The 24953-nt window shown below is 44.9% G+C and overlaps 1 protein-coding gene across 1 annotated transcript in view; it reads left to right on the forward strand.

The window, feature by feature from the left end:
- The window catches only part of LOC109908855 (serine/threonine-protein kinase SIK2-like), a 57923-nt gene extending 35799 nt beyond the window's left edge, over positions 1–22124 (forward strand). The window contains exons 8-15 of the mRNA XM_020507595.2: positions 2597–2749; positions 3098–3268; positions 9155–9386; positions 10393–10692; positions 11388–11533; positions 17236–17337; positions 17584–17678; positions 17772–22124. Coding sequence (XP_020363184.1) covers positions 2597–2749; positions 3098–3268; positions 9155–9386; positions 10393–10692; positions 11388–11533; positions 17236–17337; positions 17584–17678; positions 17772–18348 — 1776 coding nt within the window. The 3' untranslated portion in view covers positions 18349–22124. The remainder of the gene's footprint in view (positions 1–2596; positions 2750–3097; positions 3269–9154; positions 9387–10392; positions 10693–11387; positions 11534–17235; positions 17338–17583; positions 17679–17771) is intronic.
- Positions 22125–24953: the final 2829 nt, after the last annotated feature.

Raw genomic sequence — 24953 nt, forward strand, 5'->3', positions numbered from 1 at the left:
AGATTTGGTTGGACGGCCCCCCACCTCGTCGCAAAACAACACAATTTTGTGTACTTGCATACTATATGCCAGTGTACATTTGTACACTAGCATTAACTAGCATACTAAAGAGAATGAAGCAATGTGTTGTGCAAGTGTGAATATACTGTATCTCTAATGACACCCTATTATGAGTGTTGATGTTAGCACAGGTGTGGTCCTCTGTAGCTCAGTTGGTAGAACATGGCTTTTGCAAAGCCAGGATAGTGGGTTCGATTCCCAGGGCCACCTATACCTAAAAAATGTGTGTACACATAAATGTAAGTCGCGTTGGGTGACACATTCCCTCATAGATACTCTAGGCATCACTCTGGACCCAGAACTATTCATATTTTTGTTTTTTTTATTTTAATTTGAATGATTGCCCCTATCACTTCTGTTGGTTGTTAGCTAGCGGTGGCTAAAGTTAGCTAATAATACAATTCTAATAATTTGGTGGGTGTGGTGGTCATGAAATTTCATCAGCCATTCACAATTTGACAAGCACTTGATAATGCTTAGAATTGAAGCACTCTGGATAAAAAAATGTTTTTGTTATGTTTATTCGAGATGTTATGAAAACACTGTAGACTGTTTTCAGCAAGTTACAACATTGAAATGCAGAAATAAGCACTTTTCCATAAACAAGCTCTAAATCATGTTTGATGCACTCTGGATGTCCAATTTTTGCTGTGCTCTGTCTAGGTTGAGATGAAATGAACGCCGTGGACAGTTTTCAGCAAGTTGAAACATTGAAATGCAAAAATAAGCACTTTTCCATTAACAAGCTCTAAATCATGTTTGATGCACTCTGGATATCCAATTTTTGCTGTGCTGTGTCTAGGTTGAGATGAAATGAACGCCTTTGTGGGGCCATAATGCACTCTTAAAAAAATGCACCTTTCACTCCTGATCTGGTCTTTCTCACACATTGCGGACGCAACTGCGCTCGTGCTTATCCAATGGTCCGAGGTGCATATTGAAGATATTGGAAGAACTGTCCGCATTTACTTTCCGTCAGCCAACAAGATGAGTAGGCCTAAAAAACAGCAAAAGCACTAGCCTCTGTCAATCTACTATCCCTCATAGTACAAAAGTTGACCTGTGCGAGAGATAAATATTCCAAACATAGTCTAGGACAGTTATGGGATGCAATTTTCACATTATACGCGTAGAAAATCGTAGACTATAGCAGGAAAACACCATTATCAAAAGGGACCACATGATATTATGCACGTAATGCTTTTATTATAAAGGTGCATTTTTATGGTGAACATTTTCTTCCCTAAACTTGAAACTCACGCGCTACTTATGTATGCCAGTTAGGCTCTACACCCCTTGTAAAGCAGATTTAATATGTTTAATTTTAAGAAGTTATTTGACCACTAATGGTTTCTTACCTTAAGCTGGTAGTGATAATATATCATTCATAAGTAATAAGCTAATATTGTCACCCATCAGACTCTTCTTGTCATTACATACACTAAATAATATGTGTGAAATTCTTTTTGAATTTCGAATGGACCATTATTTCGAATAGACCATCATGCACCTGTCTCGAAACAGGCAGTAAAAAACATGTCCACTCCGCACTTAAATATCGAATGGAGGACTCTTTTCCCGTGGTTCATTTTCATGTCAGCCAGGTAGGCTATACTCCTGTTTTTCAAGATAAGCAACGTGCTTAATATTTGCTTATAGTAGGCCTAGCCTATAGAAAGCTGATAGGATCCGCCTCTTTTTAATAGAGGCCATCACTTTGTTTTATCGCACAATTGCATAGCCTTTAGAAATGTTGCGCAACATGAGCTCATGGGTTCTCATGAAGTGTTTGATTAGATTTTCGATCACATTTGCATTGATGTCAGAGTGATTTAGAGGGACAATAGAGTGCTGAGTCCCAAGCAGTTAGCAAGTTTGGTAGGCTACTAATGACCATCAGCATCAGCAGCATCATACTTTGGAGAAGCCTAATTACCGTGACTAAACGGTTACGTGGAATTTGACTGCCTTCATGACTCGTGACCGCCCGATGTGGCGGTAATATGTGTGTACACATAAATGCATAGATTTTTTATTTATTTTACATGCATAGATTTTATGATTCACTCTTTCACTAAGTTTCATAGGAATATCATCATAGTGATGTTACTAGATGACATCACATGCATAGATGAATATTAACAATTTACCTTACTAAAATTTAGTGGGTGTTTAGCACCTAGTGGGTGCTGTTTATTTGTCCTATGATTCTTCTCAAGTAACCCTCTGTGGATAGGACAAGTACCCCCAGGGGTCCTAGTACCCCTGTTTGGGAACCACTGATCTATACCGCTGTGAAATAAATCAATATATTTTCCATGACACAAAAATATTATATTTTCAGCTGTTTTGAAGCTGGTGTACAAAACCCGAAAGAAAGTAAAAGACGCAAAAATGAAACTTAAGGACGGGAGGCATATAAATAGTGCACATAGAACAGATCTACCGCTTCTTAGATTTGCTTTCTATTTCTATGTGAATTTGGTAGGGTCGCCCAAAAAGTTACATATTGCAGCTTTAACATTCCTGTGTCCAGTCGCTCCAGAACAAGAGTTACAACCACTTTGCTGCTATCTACTACCTGCTGGTGGAGCGTCTCAATGCCCACCGCTGCAGTTTCCCTGTGGAGCAGCGGCTTGACGTACGCCAGCGCCGGCCCAGCACCATCGCCGAGCAGACTGTCGTCAAGGTAACCCTCTCTGTCTTCGTTGCCGTTCTTTTGGCGCCACAAGACAGGTCTGTCTGTGTGGTGCATTAGTATGGCTGTCTGTGGTTGTAATGGTCAAGGACATTTACATTCACACACCTGGCTGTTCATAAAACATATTTTCTCTTCCTTTCACTGCCCTGTCTTTTCTTTTTTTCTCACTCTTATCCATTCAACTTCCTTTCTTTTCTTTTTCGCTCCCTTTGTCACCCTCTTTCTTTGATTCTCTTTCTATCCAACTTTTTTCCTCATCTCTTTCTCTCGTCTCCTTATCTTCCTCCCTCATTCTCTCTCGTGCTCTCTGTACCCCTCCATCTATCTCCCCTACAGCCGAGCGAGCCAAGCGGTTGCTCCCCCCAGGTGGGTCTCCTGCCCCATGTGGTGCGGGGTCTACTACGCTCCCCAGCGCTGTCCCAAGCCTCTGTTGATGCCTTTAACTTCCCACAGTCGCCGCTTCTGCCCGAGCACAGCTTCATGGTCGAGGATGTGGCCACTCCTAAAGTAAGTCACAACTCCAAACAAGTCGCCCCATGTCATCTAAGGTTACAAGTTATTCTGAACCGAAGCACCCCGGCCTGTAGACACCCACTATGTGGAGTGTTATCCAGTTTTCCAGCTGGATAACACTGAGTTAGTGGACTTAAGCATTTTGTTATATTAAATATTTGATATGTTAAACTACACTGCTCAAAAACATTAAGGGAACACTAAAATAACACATCCTAGATCTGAATGAATGAAATATTCTTATTTAATACTTAGTTGAATGTGCTGACAACAAAATCACACAACAATTATCAATGAAAATCAAATTTATCATCCCATGGAGGTCTGGATTTGGAGTCACACTCAAAATTAAAGTGGAAAACCACACTACAGGCTGATCCAACTTTGATGTAATGTCCTTAAAACAAGTCAAAATGAGGCTCAGTAGTGTGTGTGGCCTCCACGTGCCTGTATGACCTCTCTACAACGCCTGGGCATGCTCCTGATGAGGTGGTGGATGGTCTCCTGAGGGATCTCCTCCCAGACCTGGACTAAAGCATCCGCCAACTCCTGGACAGTCTGTGGTGCAATGTGGCGTTGGTGGATGGAGCGAGACCAGATGTGCTCAATTGGATTCAGGTCTGGGGAACGGGCGGGCCAGTCCATAGCATCAATGCCTTCCTCTTGCAGGAACTGCTGACACACTCCAGCCACATGAGGTCTAGCATTGTCTTGCATTAGGAGGAACCCAGGGCCAACCGCACCAGCATATGGTCTCACAAGGGGTCTGAGGATCTCATCTCGGTACCTAATGGCAGTCAGGCTACCTCTGGCGAGCACATGGAGGGCTGTGCGGCCCCCCAAAGAAATGCCACCCCACACCATGACTGACCCATCGCCAAACCGGTCGTGCTGGAGGATGTTGCAGGCAGCAGAACGTTCTCCACGGCGTCTCCAGACTCTGTCACGTCTGTCACATGTGCTCAGTGTGAACCTGCTTTCATCTGTGAAGAGCACAGGGTGCCAGTGGCGAATTTGCCAATCTTGGTGTTCTCTGGCAAATGCCAAACGTCCTGCACGGTGTTGGGCTGTAAGCACAACCCCCACCTGTGGACGTCGGGCCCTCATACCACCCTTTGTGGCCTGCTGGAGGTCATTTTGCAGGGCTCTGGCAGTGCTCCTCCTGCTCCTCCTTGCACAAAGGCGGCGGTAGCGGTCCTGCTGCTGGGTTGTTGCCCTCCTACGGCCTCCTCCACGTCTCCTGATGTACTGGCCTGTCTCCTGGTAGCACCTCCATGCTCTGGACACTACGTTGACAGACACAGCAAACCTTGCCACAGCTCGCATTGATGTGCCATCCTGGATGAGCTGCACTACCTGAGCGACTTGTGTGGGTTTGTAGACTCCGTCTCATGCTACCACTAGAGTGAAAGCACCGCCAGCATTCAAAAGTGACCAAAACATCAGCCAGGAAGCATAGGAACTGAAAGTGGTCTGTGGTCACCACCTGCAGAACCACTCCTTTATTGGGGGTGTCTTGCTAATTGCCTATAATTTCCACCTGTTGTCTATTCCATTTGCACAACAGCATGGGACATTTATTGTCAATCAGTGTTGCTTCCTAAGTGGACAGTTTGATTTCACAGAAGTGTGATTAACTTGGAGTTACATTGTGTTGTTTAAGTGTTTCCTTTATTTTTTTCAGCAGTACAGTGTACATTTGGGAAGTTCGAAGAAAACCATAAAGGAGAGTGTCATCAAATGGATTGGCATTTTAGACTCATGCTTCAATTCTGATATACAAATTATAAACATTATGTTTGCACAGAAATACACACGGTCAGTGTCATGTGGGAACAGATCTGGGTTGTGCTCATAAGGGCACATCGTAGCAAAACAAATTGCAACACGAACATCGTTATTTTATTTTATTAAAATTTATTTTTATTTTTTTCCGCATTGGACAAACTCAGGGAGTACCTCTGTTTGAAAAGATTTCAGAACATTTTCTCCTAACTGAACACAACCCCATGGAGCACTGATTACAACAGGACCGATCCTCCCCCAAGGCCACCCCAACCCGACTGGCCACTGCTGTTGAGTTATCCAAGAGGGGACTCTTGTCTGTTTTGTTTGGTTTAGCCCACTCATCCTTTCTCCCTCCCTCCCCAGGGAGCTCTTTGTTCAAGACTGTCCCCAACTCCCCATAGCCAGGCAGTGAGAGAAGGGAGCGTTGCCAGTTTGGCACTCAATAGAACAACAACACAAAATCAGCGGAGGAGTGACATAGTCCAGCCCCAGTCCCCTCTTACCCCCTTTTATACCTTGTGTGGGAGTTTCTAGCTAGTTCCGACTAATTTGCATCCTAAATGCATCCTATTTAGTAGTGCACTGCTTTTGACCTGGGCCCTGGTCAAAAGTGGCGCACTATAAAGGGAATATGGTGCCATTATAGTGCACTGCCTTTGAGGCTCTGAGTGATGGATGGTGGTGTTTACGTCACAGTTTTGTTATGAAAGAGCTCTGACTCACATTTCACTGAGAACGGGGCTCCACGGTAGAGTACATAAGCTGGGAACATGTCTGGGTGTTAACCTTGTTCAAATCCCCTGGCCTATCCTGTCCTATTCTGACCCCTCCTGACCGGCACCGGCTGCTAGTGCTACTTGGATGGCCCCCTTTTCCTCTGCTGCGTCCCAAATGGCACTCTATTCCCTTTTATAGTGCACTACTTTTGATTAGGGCTCATAGATTCCCTGTGCACTATATAAGGAGCAGGGTACTATTTGGGACACAGTCTGTGCACTGTTCCACAGCCTGGTTGTCAGATGGGGAAAGGAGGGATGTGTTCTACCCTGTGAGCAGCTCCCCAGAGCCCTTAAGGCTGAGGCACTGGGCTGGCTGGTTCTAACAGTAACCGCACAGCAGGCAAGGCACAGCTGTCCCTCGCCAGCTTACGTAAGCCACTCCACTCAGCCCTGTCTGTCTCACTCGCTGGGGCCACACATCTGACGTGACAGCTGCCCAATTCTCTACAGCTCAGGCACAGTTAGAGACCTCTTTCTCACACACACACACACACACACACACTATGACCACATGCACACTTAGCATTGGCCCATGTGACATCCGCTGTACTCTTGCCCCTGCAGGTCTGGACCCAGACTCTCTCTCCCTACTCCCTCTCTGCTAAGTTTCTGTCTTTATCTGTGCCAGACTGTGACCTTTCTTCCAGCCTGGCCAGGCTTTAGCATTCGAAAAACTGCCTTACACACAGACCCTATACTAGTTTTATTTGAACCACTTCGTTATTTATCACTTTTACAACAAAAAAAATTGCCTTTTTATTTTTATATTAACCCTCGTAAAAAAGAATGACTTGCTAGAGATTAAATCAAAGCACCGCTCAAGTGTTATCTTGGTGAGTGAACATGGCAGGTCCACTCAAGAACAAGGAACTAGAATAATCTCAGTAGCAGGAGCACCAGCAGGACACATGTCCAGGATGCTGTCTGTTGAGGCTTTTCCCTCTGCCCTCCCTCACTCCTGATGAGCCCCTGCTTGCTCTAGGCACTGTAGGTACTAGGAATGAATCCCAAATGGCACTCTGTTACCTATTTCGTGCTCTACTTTTGGTCAAACTAGTGTACTAAATAGGGTATAGTGTGCTGTAATAGCCTGGTGTGGCCTGGGTTTGAGCAGCCAGCCCCTCTCCCTCCCCAGTGTGTTGAGTAACAGGCAGCATTCCTGGCCCAGCACGCTTCAGGAAACTGGGATCAGGAATTGTACAAAGCAGCTCTGACTGGAGGAGCCCAGGGTTCTGGTTTCCCCGGCAACTCATTCAGTTGATCCGTGTCAGCGAGGGGTGTGTGTGCGAGAGCGAGATGCTGTGTGAGCAAGAGACATTGTGTGTGTGTGTGTGTGTGTGTTTGATGAGCGAGTGTGATTGTGTCTCAGTGTGCCTGTGTCTGTGGGAGAGTCTCTCGCTGTGCTTTCGGCCAAAGCACACTTCCTGTGCATGCATTCCAGACTCCCACCCCTCTCCCCCTCTCACAGTGTCTGAGCAACGGGGGGAAAGGGAGGGCGGGATAGAAATGGCACACACATTTTGTTTACCCATCCATTCCCCAATCCTTGCAGTAGATTGTGTTTCTGTAGCTCCAGAGCTGTCCACTCCAATAACAAGTAAAGAGCACCCTCTGGATGTGTACATTAGGGGAAAGCTGCCTGGTCATGTAACCGAGAGAGGTGCCATGTCCTGATGAATGGTTTCACCCTCTTAGGCCGTGCGTGTAAGCGTGTGTGACAGAGAAGGAGTTCCCATTCATGTCAGAGTGAAGCATAACAGGCGTTAAGGAGAGACCCTCTCTCACCTTGCTGGGAACTCGTGTTAGCTCCCTAGAGATAATGCCCTGAGAGTCTGGGTTAGAAACCCAGTTCGATCCCCAACTCTAGCGAGTATGGATGAAAATTTGCTCTTTTGCTGACACTTGAGCATCAATGTCGGGCCGACTCTTTTCTCTGTGTATATCAATGATGTTGCTCTTGCTGCGGGCGATTCCCTGATCCACCTCTACGCAGACGACACCATTCTATATACTTTCGGCCCGTCTTTGGACACTGTGCTATCTAACCTCCAAACAAGCTTCAATGCCATACAACACTCCTTCCGTGGCCTCCAACTGCTCTTAAACGCTAGTAAAACCAAATGCATGCTTTTCAACCGGTCGCTGCCTGCACCTGCATGCCCGACTAGCATCACCACCCTGGATGGTTCCGACCTAGAATATGTGGACGTCTATAAGTACCTAGGTGTCTGGCTAGACTGCAAACTCTCCTTCCAGACTCATATCAAACATCTCCAATCGAAAATCAAATCAAGAGTCGGCTTTCTATTCCGCAACAAAGCCTCCTTCACTCAAGCCGCCAAGCTTACCCTAGTAAAACTGACTATCCTACCGATCCTCGACTTCGGCGATGTCATCTACAAAATGGCTTCCAACACTCTACTCAGCAAACTGGATGCAGTCTATCACAGTGCCATCCGTTTTGTCACTAAAGCACCTTATACCACCCACCACTGCGACTTGTACGCTCTAGTCGGCTGGCCCTCGCTACATATTCGTCGCCAGACCCACTGGCTCCAGGTCATCTACAAGTCTATGCTAGGTAAAGCTCCGCCTTATCTCAGCTCACTGGTCACGATGGCAACACCCATCCGTAGCACGCGCTCCAGCAGGTGTATCTCACTGATCATCCCTAAAGCCAACACCTCATTTGGCCGCCTTTCGTTCCAGTACTCTGCTGCCTGTGACTGGAACGAATTGCAAAAATCGCTGAAGTTGGAGACTTTTATCTCCCTCACCAACTTCAAACATCAGCTATCTGAGCAGCTAACCGATCGCTGCAGCTGTACATAGTCTATTGGTAAATAGCCCACCCTTTTCACATACCTCATCCCCATACTGTTTTTATTTATTTACTTTTCTGCTCTTCTGCACACCAATATCTCTACCTGTACATGACCATCTGATCTTTTATCACTCCAGTGTTAATCTGCAAAATTGTAATTATTTGCCTACCTCCTCATGCCTTTTGCACACATTGTATATAGACCCCCCCTTTGTTTTCTACTGTGTTATTGACTTGTTAATTGTTTACTCCATGTGTAACTCTTTGTTGTATGCTCACACTGCTATGCTTTATCTTGGCCAGGTCGCAGTTGCAAATGAGAACTTGTTCTCAACTAGCCTACCTGGTTAAATAAAGGTGAAATAAAAAAAAAAAAAAAAAAAAATGATGATTACTGTGCACTGTCTTTGAAATTTAGTCAAATGGATTAAGCTAAATTAATTGCTCTAGCAAGTAACTCCCCATGCCTCTCCCTGTCTTTGCCTTTAGGTGAACGGCTGTATGCTGGACCCCCTGCCCCCCACAGTGCTGCGCAAGTCCAGCGTGTCGTCACCCAGTAACATGATGGAGACGTCCATCGACGAGGGCATAGAGACGGAGGAGCCCGACGCCGAGGACGACCCCGCCCACTTCTTCTCCGCCTTCCAGACGGCCCGCTTCGGCCAGCGCCGACACACCCTGTCCGAGGTTACTAATGAGCTGGGCCCCGTCATCAACCAAGGTAAGATCTGAACCAAGGTTCTGGGACATTAGAGAATCTTATACGCCATTGGCTAGATAGGGGACATAGGGCTGTGTTCATACGATGGGTTGTTGATCTGCTAAGCCAGCAAGTATTGCGTTTGTGAATGGTGAAAATGTGCGCTTCCAGTGGAAATTGTTATTTTAAAGGCACCACATTTATTGATAGGTGGATGGATGAGTGGATGGCTGGTTTAAATTTTTATTAGCTAAGGCCAGAGGGGTACACACTACAAAGCAGGATCAATGCGTTAACTTTGATAAACAACCAGAAATTACAATCGATTTTCTGGTTCATTTAAGAAAGCTAAACTTAGTGTATTATGGTTGTTGAGGCAATTAGACCATGCCCATTTCATGCTTATCTTCTTAAAAATGTTTTATTTCAGAATATTCTGGAAAGTTAACTGGCTAAGTCATTGATCTTGCTTTGTAGTATACCGCTCTGGAATCTTTCCTGACCGGCAACCTTACCCGGAAAACGGGCTGTGACAACTATGGAGTTTTGGGTAACGATTAGTTGTCATGCAAATGGCCGCGGTTATATTCATAATTATCATTTTGTTGAAAATGTTGAGCTCGTAATGTAATGCATCTTTTAAAATGTACTATCACATACCTAATGAATACAACACAGCTTTAGTGACACCCTTGTCTCTAACTATTGCTTTGAACTTTTGGAAATGAAGCGTCTCCTCCCCACCATGCCGTTCTGCTCGTAAAATGATTGTTTAACTTTACCTACTTCCTACCTACTTAACTCCTATTGGGTAAACTATATCTACATAAATATAAAGTTGATTCCCTTATCATAACATGAATGTATGAAAACAATGGTTAGTTGTCCATAATTAACGGTTACACGTTTATATGATAATTGTGCCAACCCTACCCTGAAAAACCTGTGACCCAATTAGAGCAATATCCAATCCATCAGTAGTACTGTCAATGAACCCTTGCTTTCCTGTATTTCTGTGAACCAACAGATAAACTGTTCACCATGGGCCACAACCCGTCCCTGGGCAGTGTGGACTCTGACATGGGCTACGACATGGGCTCCTTGCACAGTGACCTGGGTCTGCTGGAGGACGCCCCCTCTCTCAGCGAGGTGATCCTGGCCAACACCCACAGCTCGGGGTCCCACGTGACCCAGGGCCCCTTCATGAGCCAGCGGCCCCCCAACCCCACCATGCAGGCCCTGAGCTCCCAGAAGAGGGAGGCCCACAACCGTTCTCCCATCAGCTTCAGGGAGGGCCGCCGCGCCTCCGACACCTCCCTCACACAAGGTGAGATCCACTGGTAGTCTCTTTACCCATCTCGTTCTTCGTGTATCTTTCTCTCCTTCTTTCCAGCTTCATTCTCACCCCTGCACATTTTCACCCCTGGACATTTTCAAGCTGAAAATTGTCTCGTTCTCTTATTTTCTTCTCTCTCTTTGATGATTCATTTTGTGAATCAGACTGTGCTTTTGAAGGTTTGGCCTACATAGCTCTGTTGAATTTTTCATCCCGTTGCAGAAGCACCGTGTAAAGTAACTCAATTAATAGAGACCTTAAAATGTATTAGTAGACGTGTTGTTTCCCCCCCCCCCAGCTGCCTCTTCAGTCTGCACACACACACACACCCAGCAGGAGCTTAGAGTCACTGTTTGAAACGTCAGTGAATCAGCGGCTGGGTTCTGCCTTTCCCGCTGCAGGGGGAGACGTGGAGGAGCGTCTCAAATCTTTATATAGCCTTATCATTAGGATGAGTCAGGTCCCATGGTTCACGCCGTCAGGAACAGTCACCCAGCCTTTTAGAAGCCAGAGATGCACACCACCAATACACACACTCATGACGTACATACTCTCTCCCTGCAGGCGGTAGAGGAAGTAGGCTAGAAGTGATAGCTATGTAATTTCAGTCGGATAAATACAAGGGAACCGGGTTATAACGATTAGTTTGGATGCTAAAATCCCCTGACTCCTAACTCTGTTGTCAGGTCTGGTTGCGTTCCGGCAGCATCTCCAGAACCTGGCACGGACCAAAGGCATCCTGGAGCTGAACAAACAGATGTACGAGCAGATGGGCTCCGGGGAGGAGGGGCTCCATGCAAACCTGCAGAACCTGCTGGACCCCACGCTGCAGGTCAGTACTGTCTCCAAAGTGTCAGGAGAGGATGGAACAGACAGACAGCGAGATAGTTAGCAACAATGACAAAAAGCTACAAAATGGGGATTCTGCTCGTTGTCTTGATTTTTTAAAATGTATTTTATTTAACCTTTATTTAACTAGGCAAGTAATTTAAGAACAAATTCTAATTTACAATGACGGCCTACCAAAAGGCCTCTTGCGGGGACAGGGGGCTGGGATTAGAATGGCTGACGTTGTACATGCTCCTAACCAACTGTGTTATTTGGTTCGTTTCTTATTTTTTTACTTATTTTTAAAATAATGTTGCTGCTACTGTTTCTTATGGCTGAAAATAACTTATAGATATCAGAACAGCGATTGCTCACAACGAACTGGTAGAAGCCTTTTCCTTTAATGAGTCCGACGTGAAAGATATACTGCTTTCCTGCGAACAGACCCAGATCTCTGTCATTTGCGTGAAGAGAAGACGGAGAAAAGGGGGGCGGAGGTCGGGCTTCCTTCTGAGAATTTGTAGGCGAGCGAGGAAACCCCGCTGCCATCCGTTCTATTGGCAAACATGCAGTCATTGGAAAATAAAATGGATGACATACGAGCAAACTACCAACGGGACATTAAACTGTAATAGCTTATGTTTCACTGAGTCGTGGTTGAACGACGACATGAACAACATACAGCTAGCGGGTTTTACACTGTATCGGCAGGATATAACAGACTTGTCTCTGGTAAGACATGGGGTGGCGGTCTATGTATATTTTTAAACAGCTGGTTCACGATATCTAAGGAACTCTCAAGGTAGAGTATCTCATGATAAGCAGTAGCCACACTATCTGTATATTTCATAGCTGTCCACATACCACCACAGACCGATGTTGGCACTAAGACCACACTCAATGAGCTGTATACCGCCATAAGCAAACAGGAAAATGCTCATCCAGAGGTGGCACACCTAGTGGCCCGGGAACTTTAATGCAGGGAAACTTATATCCGTATCCGTTTTACCAAATTTCCACCAGCATGTTAAATGTGCAACTAAAGGGGGTAAGAAACTATAAACCACCTTTACTCCACACCCAGAGTCACTGTACAAAGCTTGGCAAATCTGACCATAATTCTATCCTCCTGATTCCTTTCAAAAATGAAAGCAGGAAGCACCGGTGACTCGGTCAATAAAAAAAGTGGTCAGATAAAGCAGATGCTAAGCTACAGGACTGTTTTACTTGCACAGACTGGAATATGTTCTGGAATTCTTCTGATGGCATTGAGGAGTACACCACATCAGTTCCTGGCTTCGTCAAGTGCATTGATGATGATGTCCCCACAGTACATACCCAACCTGAAGCCATGGATTACATGCAACATCCGCACTGAGCTAAAGGGTAGAGCTGCCGCTTTCAAGGAGCAGGACTCTAACCCGGAAGTTTATAAGAAATGCACTCCGGCTATAACCATCAATACAGGACTAAGATCCAATCGTACTACACCGGCTCCAATGCTCGTCGGATGTGGCAGGGCTTGCCAACTATTAGACTACAAAGGGAAGCACAGCCGAGAGCTGCCCAGTGACACGAGCCTACCAGACGAGCTAAATTACTTCTATGCTCGCTTCGAGGCCAGTAACACTGAAACGTGCCTGAGAGCATCAGCTGTTCTGGACAACTGTGTGATCACGCTCTCTGCAGGACTAATGTAAGACCTTTAAAACAGGTCAACATTCACAAGGCTGGATGGATTATCAGGACGTGTACTCTGAGCATGCGCTGACCAACTGGCAAGTGTCTTCACTGAAATGTTCAACCTCTCCCTGTCTGAGTCTGTAATACCAACATGTTTCAAGCAGACCACCATAGTCCCTGTGCCCAAGAACACCTGCCTAAATGACTACCGACCCGTAGCACTCACGTCTGTAGTCATGAAGTGCTTCGAAAGGCTGGTCATGACTCATATCAACACCATTATCCCTGAAATCCTAGACCCACTCAATTTGCATACCGCCCTAACAGATCCACAGATGAAGCAATCTCTATTGCACTCCACACGGCCCTTTCCCACCTGGACAAAAAGAACACCTATGTGAGAATGCTGTTCATTGACTACAGCTCAGCGTTCAACACCATAGTGCCCTCAAAGCTCATCACTAAGCTAAGGACCCTAGGACTCAACGCTTCCCTCTGCAACTGGATCCTGGACTTCCTGACGTGCCACCCCCAGGTGGTCAGGGTAGGTAACAACACATCCGCCACGCTGATCCTCAACACGGGAGCCCCTCAGGGGTGCGTGCTCAGTCCCCTCCTGTACTCCCTGTTCACTCATGACTGCACGGCCAGGCACGACTCCAACACCATTATTAAGTTTGCCGATTACACAACAGACAGCTTTAGGGAAGTCCGAGACCTTACCATGTTGCGCTGGCACCACCTCTCAACGTGATCAAGTCAAAGTAGATGATTGTGGACTACAGGAAAAAGAGGACCGAGCACACCCCCATTCCCATCGAGGCTGTAGTGAAGCAGGTTGAGAGCTTCAAATTCCTTGTCCACATCACCAACAAACTAAAATAGTCCAAACACACCAAGACCGTTTTGAAGGGGTCACGGCCACCTTTTCCCCCTCAGACTGAAAAGATTTGTCATGGGTCCTCAGATCCTATAACGGTTCTACAGCTGCACCATCGAGAGCATCCTGACTGGTTGCATCACTGCCTGGTATGGTAACTGCTCGGCCTCCGACTGCAAGGCACTTACAGAGGGTAGTGCGTACGGCCCAGTACGTCACTGGGGCCAAGCTTCCTGCCATCCAAGACCTCTATACCAAGCGGTTTCAGAGGACAGCCCTAAGAATTGTCAAAGACTCTAGACACCCTAGTCATAGACTCTGCTACAGCATGGCAAGCTGTACCGGAGTGCCAAGACTAGGTCCAATAGGCTTCTAAACAGCTTCTACCCCCAAGCCATAAGACTTCTGAACATCTACTCAAATGGCTATCCAGGCTATTTATTCCCCCCCATGTGTACATTTTACCGCAATTACCTCGACTAACTGGTGCCCCCACACATTGACTCTGTACCGGTACCCCTGTATATAGCCCGCTATTGTTATTTTACTGCTGCTCTTTAATTATGTTACTTTTTTTGTGTTTTTAATTATTTATTTTAACAGCATTGTTGGTTATGGCTTGTAAGTAAGCATTTCACTTTTTAAGGTGAATACCTGTTGTATTCGGCGCATGTGACAAATTATATTTGATTAAAAATATGACAAAACACGTCTCTCGTCGTGATAACACTACATGAAGAGAGACCTAAGACATGAACATAGCATGGCAGCAACACTACATGACAACATGGTAGCAGCACAAAACATGGTACAAACATTATTACCATGTCTTGTTTTGACCCCACCCAGCAGCACCTGTCCCGACCTCACCAGTGATCTGTTAGCCAGCCAGCCGGTGAATCACAGACGAGGCTGGTTATATAATGTTCCGTCCGGACGAAGAGGTAGCCAATTGTCCCCTTGTTGACAGTCAGTCAACCCCTGGTGCTGCACATAGTGAATACAGCCATTGTTGTTGAGGTAATATGAGAAAGAGGGAGAGTGACTGAACTGATTCACCGTTGGCTGCTGCTTGTAAACAGGCAACAACGAGTCAATTCAATGGCCCCTACAGAGAGAGCGTGATCAATCTGTGAATCAGTGCATCCATTTCCCTTGCCCTAGAACAGTGGTTGCTGCGTGTAAACACAAGGCCTGTGTGGTTGGTTGACCAGAGCTCTGGGCAAAAATAGTGCACTCTACAGGGATTTGGAATAGGGTCCCATTTGAGACACAGCACTGGTGGTCTAAGGGCTGATTGGCAGCATGTCTTGTCTACAAGGTCCCTATAGTTGCTTACCACACAATTACTATACACAGTCAGCAACAATACATTGGCCCTGTATACAAGAGTGGCAATAACTTTACTCAGTGGAGCTTTGTGTGTGTATATGTGTGTGTGCGCCTCTGCTTCAGGGTTTCCTTACCGGGAAGATTTTAATTTACCGGCCATCAGAGATTTATCGGACCCATATGCATAGGGTTCATAACCCATTAAGGCGTCCACCCACGGTGCTCAGAATGACAGTAATCATATTTAGATTATGGTAAGTCTTCTTAACGTAACATGCAACTGCTGTAATGAAGCCAATAAAACGTCATTTTAAACATTTGTCAAAATGCAATTTGTGGGATCACACCATTCTAAACAGTGCACCTGATGTGAGCGGTTCCATATGTGACTATATAACCAGGTTTTACATCCAACCTTTGTGTAAAGTACGTGTAGGATAAAAGCGTGCAGATAGCGCTGTTAGCTAGAGTGCACGTGCCAGTACCAGAGTGGGCATACTCGCTATATAATGTAAACTTTTTCGTGAGAAAAAGGAAAGTTAATTGATTTTATTTGATACATGGGAATTTAACCGCAAAAGGGATCACGTAAAGCGTTTTATTTGCAACAAGTCAATTTGATGGAAAGTGAGTAAGCATATTTTTGAATATTTGCATGAGTCTGTCGCCATTTGGATGGAAGACTTGCTAATGATAAATCTCTAAACTTAGAAAGAAGGGGAATCTAAAGTTGCAACAACTAGGATGGGGTACTAATATGACAAGGATTGTGCTTTTGGACAATGACATTTTTAATGGCAGTCTTTATAAAAATAAAAAAATATGGTCAGAATTTGCCTATGCTACTATGAAGCAAGGTAAGACTCAAAATGATGTAAAACATTCAAAATGCAAACTGCCTCCAGCTCACATTGCAAAGTGATGCACTGACAGCCTGCCTACTGTTGCCTATGCACTTGAATGGCGAATGGAAGGCATGCTTCAATTACCATTTGAGAAATAAAAATAGTAGCTCTTGGCCTCCCGAGTGGCTCAGCAGTCTAAGGCACTTTAGTTTGGCCGGGGGGGGCTTTTACTTGGCTCCTTGCTCTCTAGCGACTCCTTGTGGCAGGCGCCTGCAGGCTGACTATGGTTGTCAGTTGAACGGTGTTTCCTCCGACACATTGGTGGGCTGGCTTCCGGGTTAAGCGAGCGGATGTTAAAAGCGCAGTTTGGCGGGTCGAATTTCGGAGGACGCATGACTCTACCTTCGCCTCTCTGAGCCCGTTGGGGAGTTGCAGCGATGAGACAAGATCGTAATCAGAAAATTGGGAAGGAAAACGGGTAAAAATTAAACAATCTAATTGTGGTGGTGATAAACTGTTTTTAATATGCGATTGCATTTAGAATTGTTGCGAAATGACTGGACTAAAAGCACGTTTCACTCCAGCAGTAACAAGCTGTGGCGCTACAGCAGCTCTAGCACTGTCTGACAAGTGATATTTAGCTGAAAATAGGCCCTGTATGCTGTGCTCGTGTGATAAATAAGACCTGATAACTAACAACAATGCACATGCCCAAATTTATTTCCACAAAATTAGTATGACTGTCAAATTTCCATCAATTAATAACAAGGATTTTTCATTGGGATTGTTTTTTCTCCCGGTCAATTTGGCCACCGACAATTTTATTTAACTGCTTTACGTATTCATTTTGCCAAAAGCTGGCAATTACTGGCAAACGGAAACCCTGCTCTGTGTTTGTGTGTGCGTAGGCGGTCTGTAACCTAGTGTGATTGTGAGTGTAACCTCTGAACTCTTGTGTGTTTTCAGGGTGAGGCATCTAAGCACGAGGATAACTTAGCTTTATACCATGGTGGTGCCCAGCCTATACTGTCCCGAAGACAGAGCCTGGAGACACAATATCTCGCACAGGTACCAAAACACGACTCAAATCTAGCTTGTATTTATCAAAATATTTATTAGGGGAGTAATCAATTACAATTGAAAATGGCTAATCATTTGTTAGTTTGTATGCATTACTGTACGATTTTATATACATTTCATTGTAATTTTATATTTGTCAATGTTTATGGATGGCACATTTGAGACTGGTCACCCTCATTGCAACCACAGATAAAATTATTGAATCCCTCTTATTTCCCACTCTGTCCCTTACAGAAAGCTAGTGTTATGGCTAATGTGAGTCCTGCTAGCTGCCAGCTCTTCTGTAAGGAGAATCCTCGGAGTCTAGAGCAACAGCTGCAGGAGCATAGGTACATTATTAGACTATTCATACTTATCAAACAGATCCCTCCGCCATCTTATTTTTCTGGTTGTCGCTGTAACCTATATCACTATATCTTCAGGTTGCACCAGAAGAGGATGTACCTCCAGAAGCAGACCCACCTCCAAGCCTACTTCAACCAGATGCAGATAGTGGAAGGTTCCTATCCAGGGGACCCAGGGGCAATACACAATCCACAGCAGCAGGGGGCCATGGCTGGGGCCCACCAGCAGCAGGGCAGCTCCCAGGCCTCCCCTCCCTACACCCAGGCCCTCAGCCCCTTCATTGAGCCCAGTGCCAACCTGGTCTACGACCACTACCTGGCCCAGCACTACCCCCACCCTCACTCCCACCTCAGCCCAGTGTTAATGCCCCCTGCCCTGGTTGGCCAGCTGCAGAACCAGCACCCTGAGGCCCTGGGATACAGCTACCAGCTGTGTGACCAGCAGGGCCAATTCCACACTCCGCAAGAGGCACTTTATCCAGAGCAATACGAGTTCCACCTGGACCCCGGGCAGCCGCACCGGCCTGGCCCAGGAGAGGCCCCTGTTGCCGGGTATGAGGGGCTGGCGTTACCCACCGAGCTCCAGGACTCCTTTCTGGACAGCGAGATGATGGAGACTGTAGACTCGCAGCATGGCTTCCTACTGGTGAACTGAAGCCGGTAGAACTGTGGGGAGAAAGCAGTATTACCGACAGTTGAAAATCTACACAGCATCATGTCGTAGATGTCATGGAGTGGAGTTGGGGGTCAAGGTACAGGGAGGGGAAGTGTTGTTTTTTTGTATCAATGAATACTATTTTTTTAGTTGTGGTGAACCAACCTCAGAACCTTTCTACCAAAATCCTCCCGAAATCCTCCCGATCTCCCTTCCCACTTCTCTGTTCCCATCAGCCCTATGCAAGGACCCAGGCCTGGAGGCTGCCTGGGTGATGGGGGTGTGCCAGCATGGATGGCTGGCTGGGTGTGTGTGGATGGATGTTGCCATGATGGGGGGTGTCACATGTGAAGTGATATCGCTCCACAGGAACACAACTGCCTCAAAGCTGACTGCAGCCGCAGCGGCCCCGTCGAGAACAAGTGCTGGACGATGCAAGAAAACTTAGCACAGTTTTGTCGTTTTTGGAAGACGTGCACAACGGAATTTGGCTTACCGAAAGCACAAACCAAACGACAAAGATGCTATTTTGTATTGAAGTAGGCCAAGAACTTAAAAACACATTGGGTGTTTTGAAGTAGTAAAAATAATAAACGAACAAGAGACAAAGTAATGAATTAATGCGCACTTGATAAGTGCAGTGTTAGTCAATATTTTATTGTAGCAATATTGAATCAACAGGCTTTTTCCTCACCAGAAAGTCGTACTTTAATGTGTGGTGTTTTTGGGGAGAATTCCAGTATGATGACTCACAGCCAACATATCCACAGTGACCGCTCATCACTGCGTAGACCGTGATGAGATAATCCCCCCACTAATACCATCGCAGCAGATAACAAAATGAATTGTATAAATCGGCTAGATATTTCCAACAAACTACACAAATCAGTTTGAGGCCCTTTGCTTCACTAGGAGCTAAAAGGAATACAGTGCCTTGCAAAAGTATTCATCCCCCTTGGCGTTTTTCCTATTTTGTTGCATTACAACCTGTAATTTAAATGGATTTTTATTTGGTTTTCATGTAATGGATATACACAAAATAGTCCAAATTGGTGAAGTGAAAAAAATTACTTGTTTCAAAAAATAAAATGTCAAATCTGAAGTGGTGTGCATATGTATTCACCCCCTTTGCTATGAAGCTCCTAAATAAGATCTGGTGCAACCAATTACCTTCAGAAGTCACAAAGTCCACCTGTGTGCAATCTAACTAATTAATTGTCACATGATCTCAGTATATATACACCTGTTCTGAAAGGCTGCAACACCACTAAGCAAAGGGGCATCACCAAGCAAGCCAGCACCATGAAGACCAAGGAGCTCTCCAAACAGGTCAGGGACAAAGTTGTGGAGAAGTACCGATCAGGGTTAGGTTAGAATTTTTTTTATCTGAAACTTAACATCCCACGGAGCACCACTAAATCCGTTATTTAAAAAAATGTAAAGAATATGGCACCACAACAAACCTGCCAAGAGAGGGCCGCCCACCAAAACTCAGACCAGGCAAGGAGGGCATTAATCAGAGAGGCAACAAAGAGACCAAAGATAACCCTGAAGGAGCTGCGAAGCTCCACAGCAGAGATTGGAATATCTGTCCATAGAACCACTTTAAGCCATACACTCCAGAGCTGGGCTTTACGAAAGAGTGGCCAGAAAAAAAGCCATTGCTTAAAGAAAATAATAAGCAAACACATTTGGTGTTTGCCATTAGGCATGTGGGAGACTCCCCAAACATATGGATGAAGGTACTCTGGTCAGAGGAGACTAAAATTTAGCTTTTTGGCCATCAAGGAAAATGCTATGTCTGGCGCAAACCCAACCCCCACTCGTCACCCCGAGAATACCATCCCCACAGTGAAGCATGGTGGTGGCAGCATCATGCTGGGGGAATGTTTTTCATCGACGGGGACTAGGAAAGTGGTCTGAATTGAAGGAATGATGGATGGTGCTAAATACAGGGAAATTATTGAGGGGAAACCTGTTTTGTTTCAGTCTTCCAGAGATATGAGACTGGGACGGAGGTTCACCTTCCAGCATGACAATGACCCTAAGCATACTGCTAAAGCAACACTCGAGTGGTTTAAGGGGAAATATTTAAATGTCTTGGAATGGCCTAGTCAAAACCCAGACCTCAATCCAATTGAGAATCTGTGGTAAAGTATTTCTGTACACCCACGGAACCCATCCAACTTGAAGGAGCTGGAGCAGTTTTGCCTTGAAGAATGGGCAAAAATCCCAGTGGCTAGATGTGCCAAGCTTATAGAGACATACCGCAAGAGACTTGTAGCTGCAAACGGTGACTTTACAAAGTATTGACTTTGGGTGGGTGAATAGTCATGCACGCCCAAGTTATGTCTCTCTTGCTTATTTCACCCAAAAATATTTTGCATCTTCAAAGTGGTAAGCATGTTGTGTAAATCAAATGATTACAACCCCCCCAAAAAAATCTACTTTTAATTCCAGGTTGTAAAGGCAACAAAATAGGAAAAATGCCAAGGAGGGTGAATACTTTTGCAAGCCACTGTAAGTCAAGTCCAATCAAATCCAGTTTGCTGCGCTATTGTTAGGTGAGTTTTATCTCCAAATTGTGACCTTATACCTCCTGTTGTATGCAGCCGATGTGGGTCTAACAGTGGGTTTACTGGGTTTCTGAAGTAATATTTCTCTAACCTAAAGGTTGCTGTAAAAAATAAGGGGGAAAAAGACGTTAGTAACCCGACACTGGATTAATTTTGACAAGTTTCACCATGGCTCTCTTACAACAAGCTTCGAATGAACACAACTTTTGAATCTACTTGAAGCATACAGATTTCTGACGAAGACATAACTCTACTTTTCATTAAATGGGATGAAAAACCGAAGTGTTTGAGGTCAGAGACAAAATCTGCATCTCAAATGGCACCCTATTCCCTCCATAGTACAATGCTTTTGAACTGAGCCCTATTGGCTCTGGTCAAAGTAGTGCACTATATAGGTAATAGGGTGGCATTTTGGACGTAGCCATAGACTGCAGGATTGTCTGTGGAAGTTGAATTACTGGAGCACTTTTACGAGGCGATAAAGGAAATGTAGCTAGAGTGAGAGATGTGGTGACGGTGGTAGTCAGAATGGTGTTTAGCCTAGTCTGCTGCTTCCCCGGGAGACTAAAACAAAAGTGAGGGACCCATTCGCTGTCTTATCTCAATAAGTGGAGACACAACATTTGGTTCTTATAAAGAAAGACCAGCGAGAATAACACTTGTTCATTGTGCTTTGTACAAATTAGGGGTTTAGAGACTCTTTAGTGCTCTCAAGATGAAAAAAATATTGTTGAGCGTGAATAGTGTTCAGTGTGCCTTTTTTTAAAAACTTTGTTTTGAATTAAGATAAGAATATTTGAGCTTTTCTGGTTTTAATTCCGTTCTGTTTTTATTTTGGGGTATCCTTTCCGGAAATAAGTAGTCCCAGGTTTTACAGAGGTACAAAACCAAAGTCCCCTCAGAAGTTTCCCTGTACAACCCCACCATGTGGAGTTAGGAGCTTCTTGGTTTTAGCTTCTTGACAGTGCTTTTTTTGGTCAATCAGTATATGCCATTTAAAAAGTATTATAGCAATATTTAAGTAATAGTTGAAAATATACAGAAAATAATGAAGATCAGTAGTGGATGTGTTTCAGTATCATAATTGCACCTCCTGCTGACAAACACCTGTTAGAAAATCAAATTTTATATTTACCTTCATTGATGTTGACCACACATAAGCTAACTTGCTGTTGAGATTAAAAAGGTTTATCGAACTTGTGTGAGTATCTTGATCTACTTTTTTTTTTTTTTTCAAATAATCTGACTACGTACTCTTGGGTTGAATCCAATGATGAATACATTTACGTCCATGGTTGAATTATAGGCACTGTCATTCTCCAAAACATAGCTCACTATTTGAGATTCCATTACAACAGCCCAAATAGAGACTTCAACGGATCCTCAATTGTACCAGTATGACACGTAGCCCTTTATCATAAACAGTTGAGTCACAGTACATGAGCCTGAATTCATTTCAGGAACTAAATCCAAGGTCTCACAAAGGCCATCCATTATCAGTTATCAGCACTTTATTACCTGTTCAACATCCAAATTGATTGGTAATGTGGCATGTGTTTTGTAAAAACTCTCAAATAGATGGGTATGTGGCATCATTACTGTGTTGATAAATATGTTCAGGGTTCTTATTAACACCATTGACTCAGTCCTAGTTATGTGAGTAATCAATGGCATAGTTGGACCAGAGTTAATGGTCTAAACTTTATGGATTGAAATGTCTGCCCTCACAAGCACAGCACATTTGTCATCTAGATGTGGTGTAAATCGGGGCCTGTATTCATAAAGCTGCTGCTCTAGGATCATGTCCCCCGTCCATATAATATTCACATGATCTTAAAGGCCAAACTGATCCTGGATCAGCACTCCTACTCAGACACTATGAATAGATAGAGCATCTCAGACAGTGAAATGTTCCACTTTTCCTAAAGGCCTCTACATGACTATAGCCTATATCCCTCTTGGTTCTCTTGTCTGGAATTCAATCAGGATCCCCTACAGGAGTTCTACTCATAACTGAACTAGTTCCCATTCCCATTGGTGTCGGTCTAGGTTGCTAACTGGATTGTTGTCAACACAAGGCCCAAGCGTCATTGCTTTGGAGGTTATTTGATTAGTTCAAGCATTGCTTGGCAGATGCCCTTGCTATAAGTTATCTGGGTATGGATCAACAAATGATGCTCCCGGGAGCTGAAATGAGTGAACCAAGAGATGCCATGTCCTCCCATTAGTGCACTCAACTGTATCCTATTCACACCAGTGCATTAGAGTGAGTCAGCCGAACTATGACTGAGGACCTCCCCATAAGTGGATGATGAGATCACTTGGTCTTCAACCTAGCGGCCTCCTTATTCCCAGTACAGATTGAGCTAATGTCCCAGTCAAAGCTTAGTCCTTGTCCTTAGAACATGAGCAGGAATACAGTTAATCAAATCAGGCCTGTAATCCCATTCAGACAAGTTTACAGCTTCAGGTAACACCAACATAAAGTGTCTTAATAGGGCGTTGGGGCCAGCACAGCTTCAATGCACATTGGCATAGATTCTACAAGTCTTTGGAACTCTATTGGAGGGATGCAACAAAAATGTTCCATGTTGAGATTGGTGGAAAATGCAGGCTCGGGCACCGCTCCAGGATCTCCCATAAGTGTTCAGTTGGGTTGATCTGAGACAGCCATGGCATATGGTTTACACAGTTTGTCAAACCATTCAGTGACCACTCGTGCCCTGTGGATGGGGCCATCGTTATCCTATGAGGGCATAGCCATGGTAGCCAAAATAATGGCCCGCCCAGCATTTTTATACATGATCCTAAGCATGATGGGATGTTAATTGCCTAATTAACTCAGGAACCACACCTATGTGGAAGCACCTGCTTTCAATATAAATACAAAATTATGTGGACACCCCTTGAAGTTAATGGATTCTGTTTTTTCAGCCACACCCATTGCTGACAGGTGTATAAAATTGAGCAGACAGCCATGCAATCTCCATAGACAAACATTGGCAGTAGAATGGTCTTACTGAGGAGCTAAGTGACTGTCAATGTGGCACCGCCATAGGATGCCACCTTTCCAACAAGTCAGTTTGTCAGATTTCTGCCCTGATAGAGCTGTTCTGTGTCAACTGTAAGGTTTGTTATTGTGAAGTGGAAATGTCTAGGAGCAACAACGGCTCAACCACGAAGTGGTAGCCTACCCAGAAAGGGACTGCTGTGTGCTGAAGTGCGTAGCGAGTAAAAATCGTCTGTCCTCTGTTGCAACACTCACTCAAGAATTGTTTGTCGGTAGCTTCATGAAATGGGTTTCCATGGCCGAACATCCGCACACAAGCCTAAGATCACCCTGTGCAATGTCAAGCGTCGGCTGGAGTGGTGTAAAGCTTGCCGTCATTGGACTCAGGAGCAGTGGAAACAAGGTTCTCTGGATTGTTGAATCACTCTTCAACATCTAGTAGTCCGATTGACGAATCTGGGTTTGGCTGATGCCAGGAGAACGCTCCCTGACTGAATGCACAGTGCCAACTGTAAATTTTTGGTGGAAGAGGAATAATGGCCTGGGGCTGTTTTTCATGGTTTGGGCTAGGCCCCTTAGTTACAGTGAAGGGAAATCTTAATGTTACAGCATACATTGACATTCTAAACAAATCTGTGCTTCCAACTTTGTAGCAACAGTTTGGAGAAGTGCTTTGGAAGAACTTGACTGGCCTGCACAGAGCCCTGACCTCAAACCCATTGGACACCTTTGGGATGAATTAGAACGCCGACAGCGAGCCAGGCCTAATCGCCTAACATCAGTGCACAACAACACTGATGCTCTTGTGGCTGAATGGAAGCAAGCCTTCCTAGAAAAGTGTATTTCCACTTGTTTATACCGGTCTAAAAATGTGGAAACAATCAGAATGGCAAGAAGATAACACAGGACACATGTTAGCACCAGATATAAATGGGGAATTTCAATATTATTTATTCAGAATCAGAATTCTACCCTCTGTTCACGCTGGTAAAACGCAAATCAATGGTTGCCATGGCGAT

The sequence above is a fragment of the Oncorhynchus kisutch genome, linkage group LG18 (assembly GCF_002021735.2).
Source record: "Oncorhynchus kisutch isolate 150728-3 linkage group LG18, Okis_V2, whole genome shotgun sequence".
Lineage (NCBI taxonomy): Eukaryota > Metazoa > Chordata > Actinopteri > Salmoniformes > Salmonidae > Oncorhynchus > Oncorhynchus kisutch.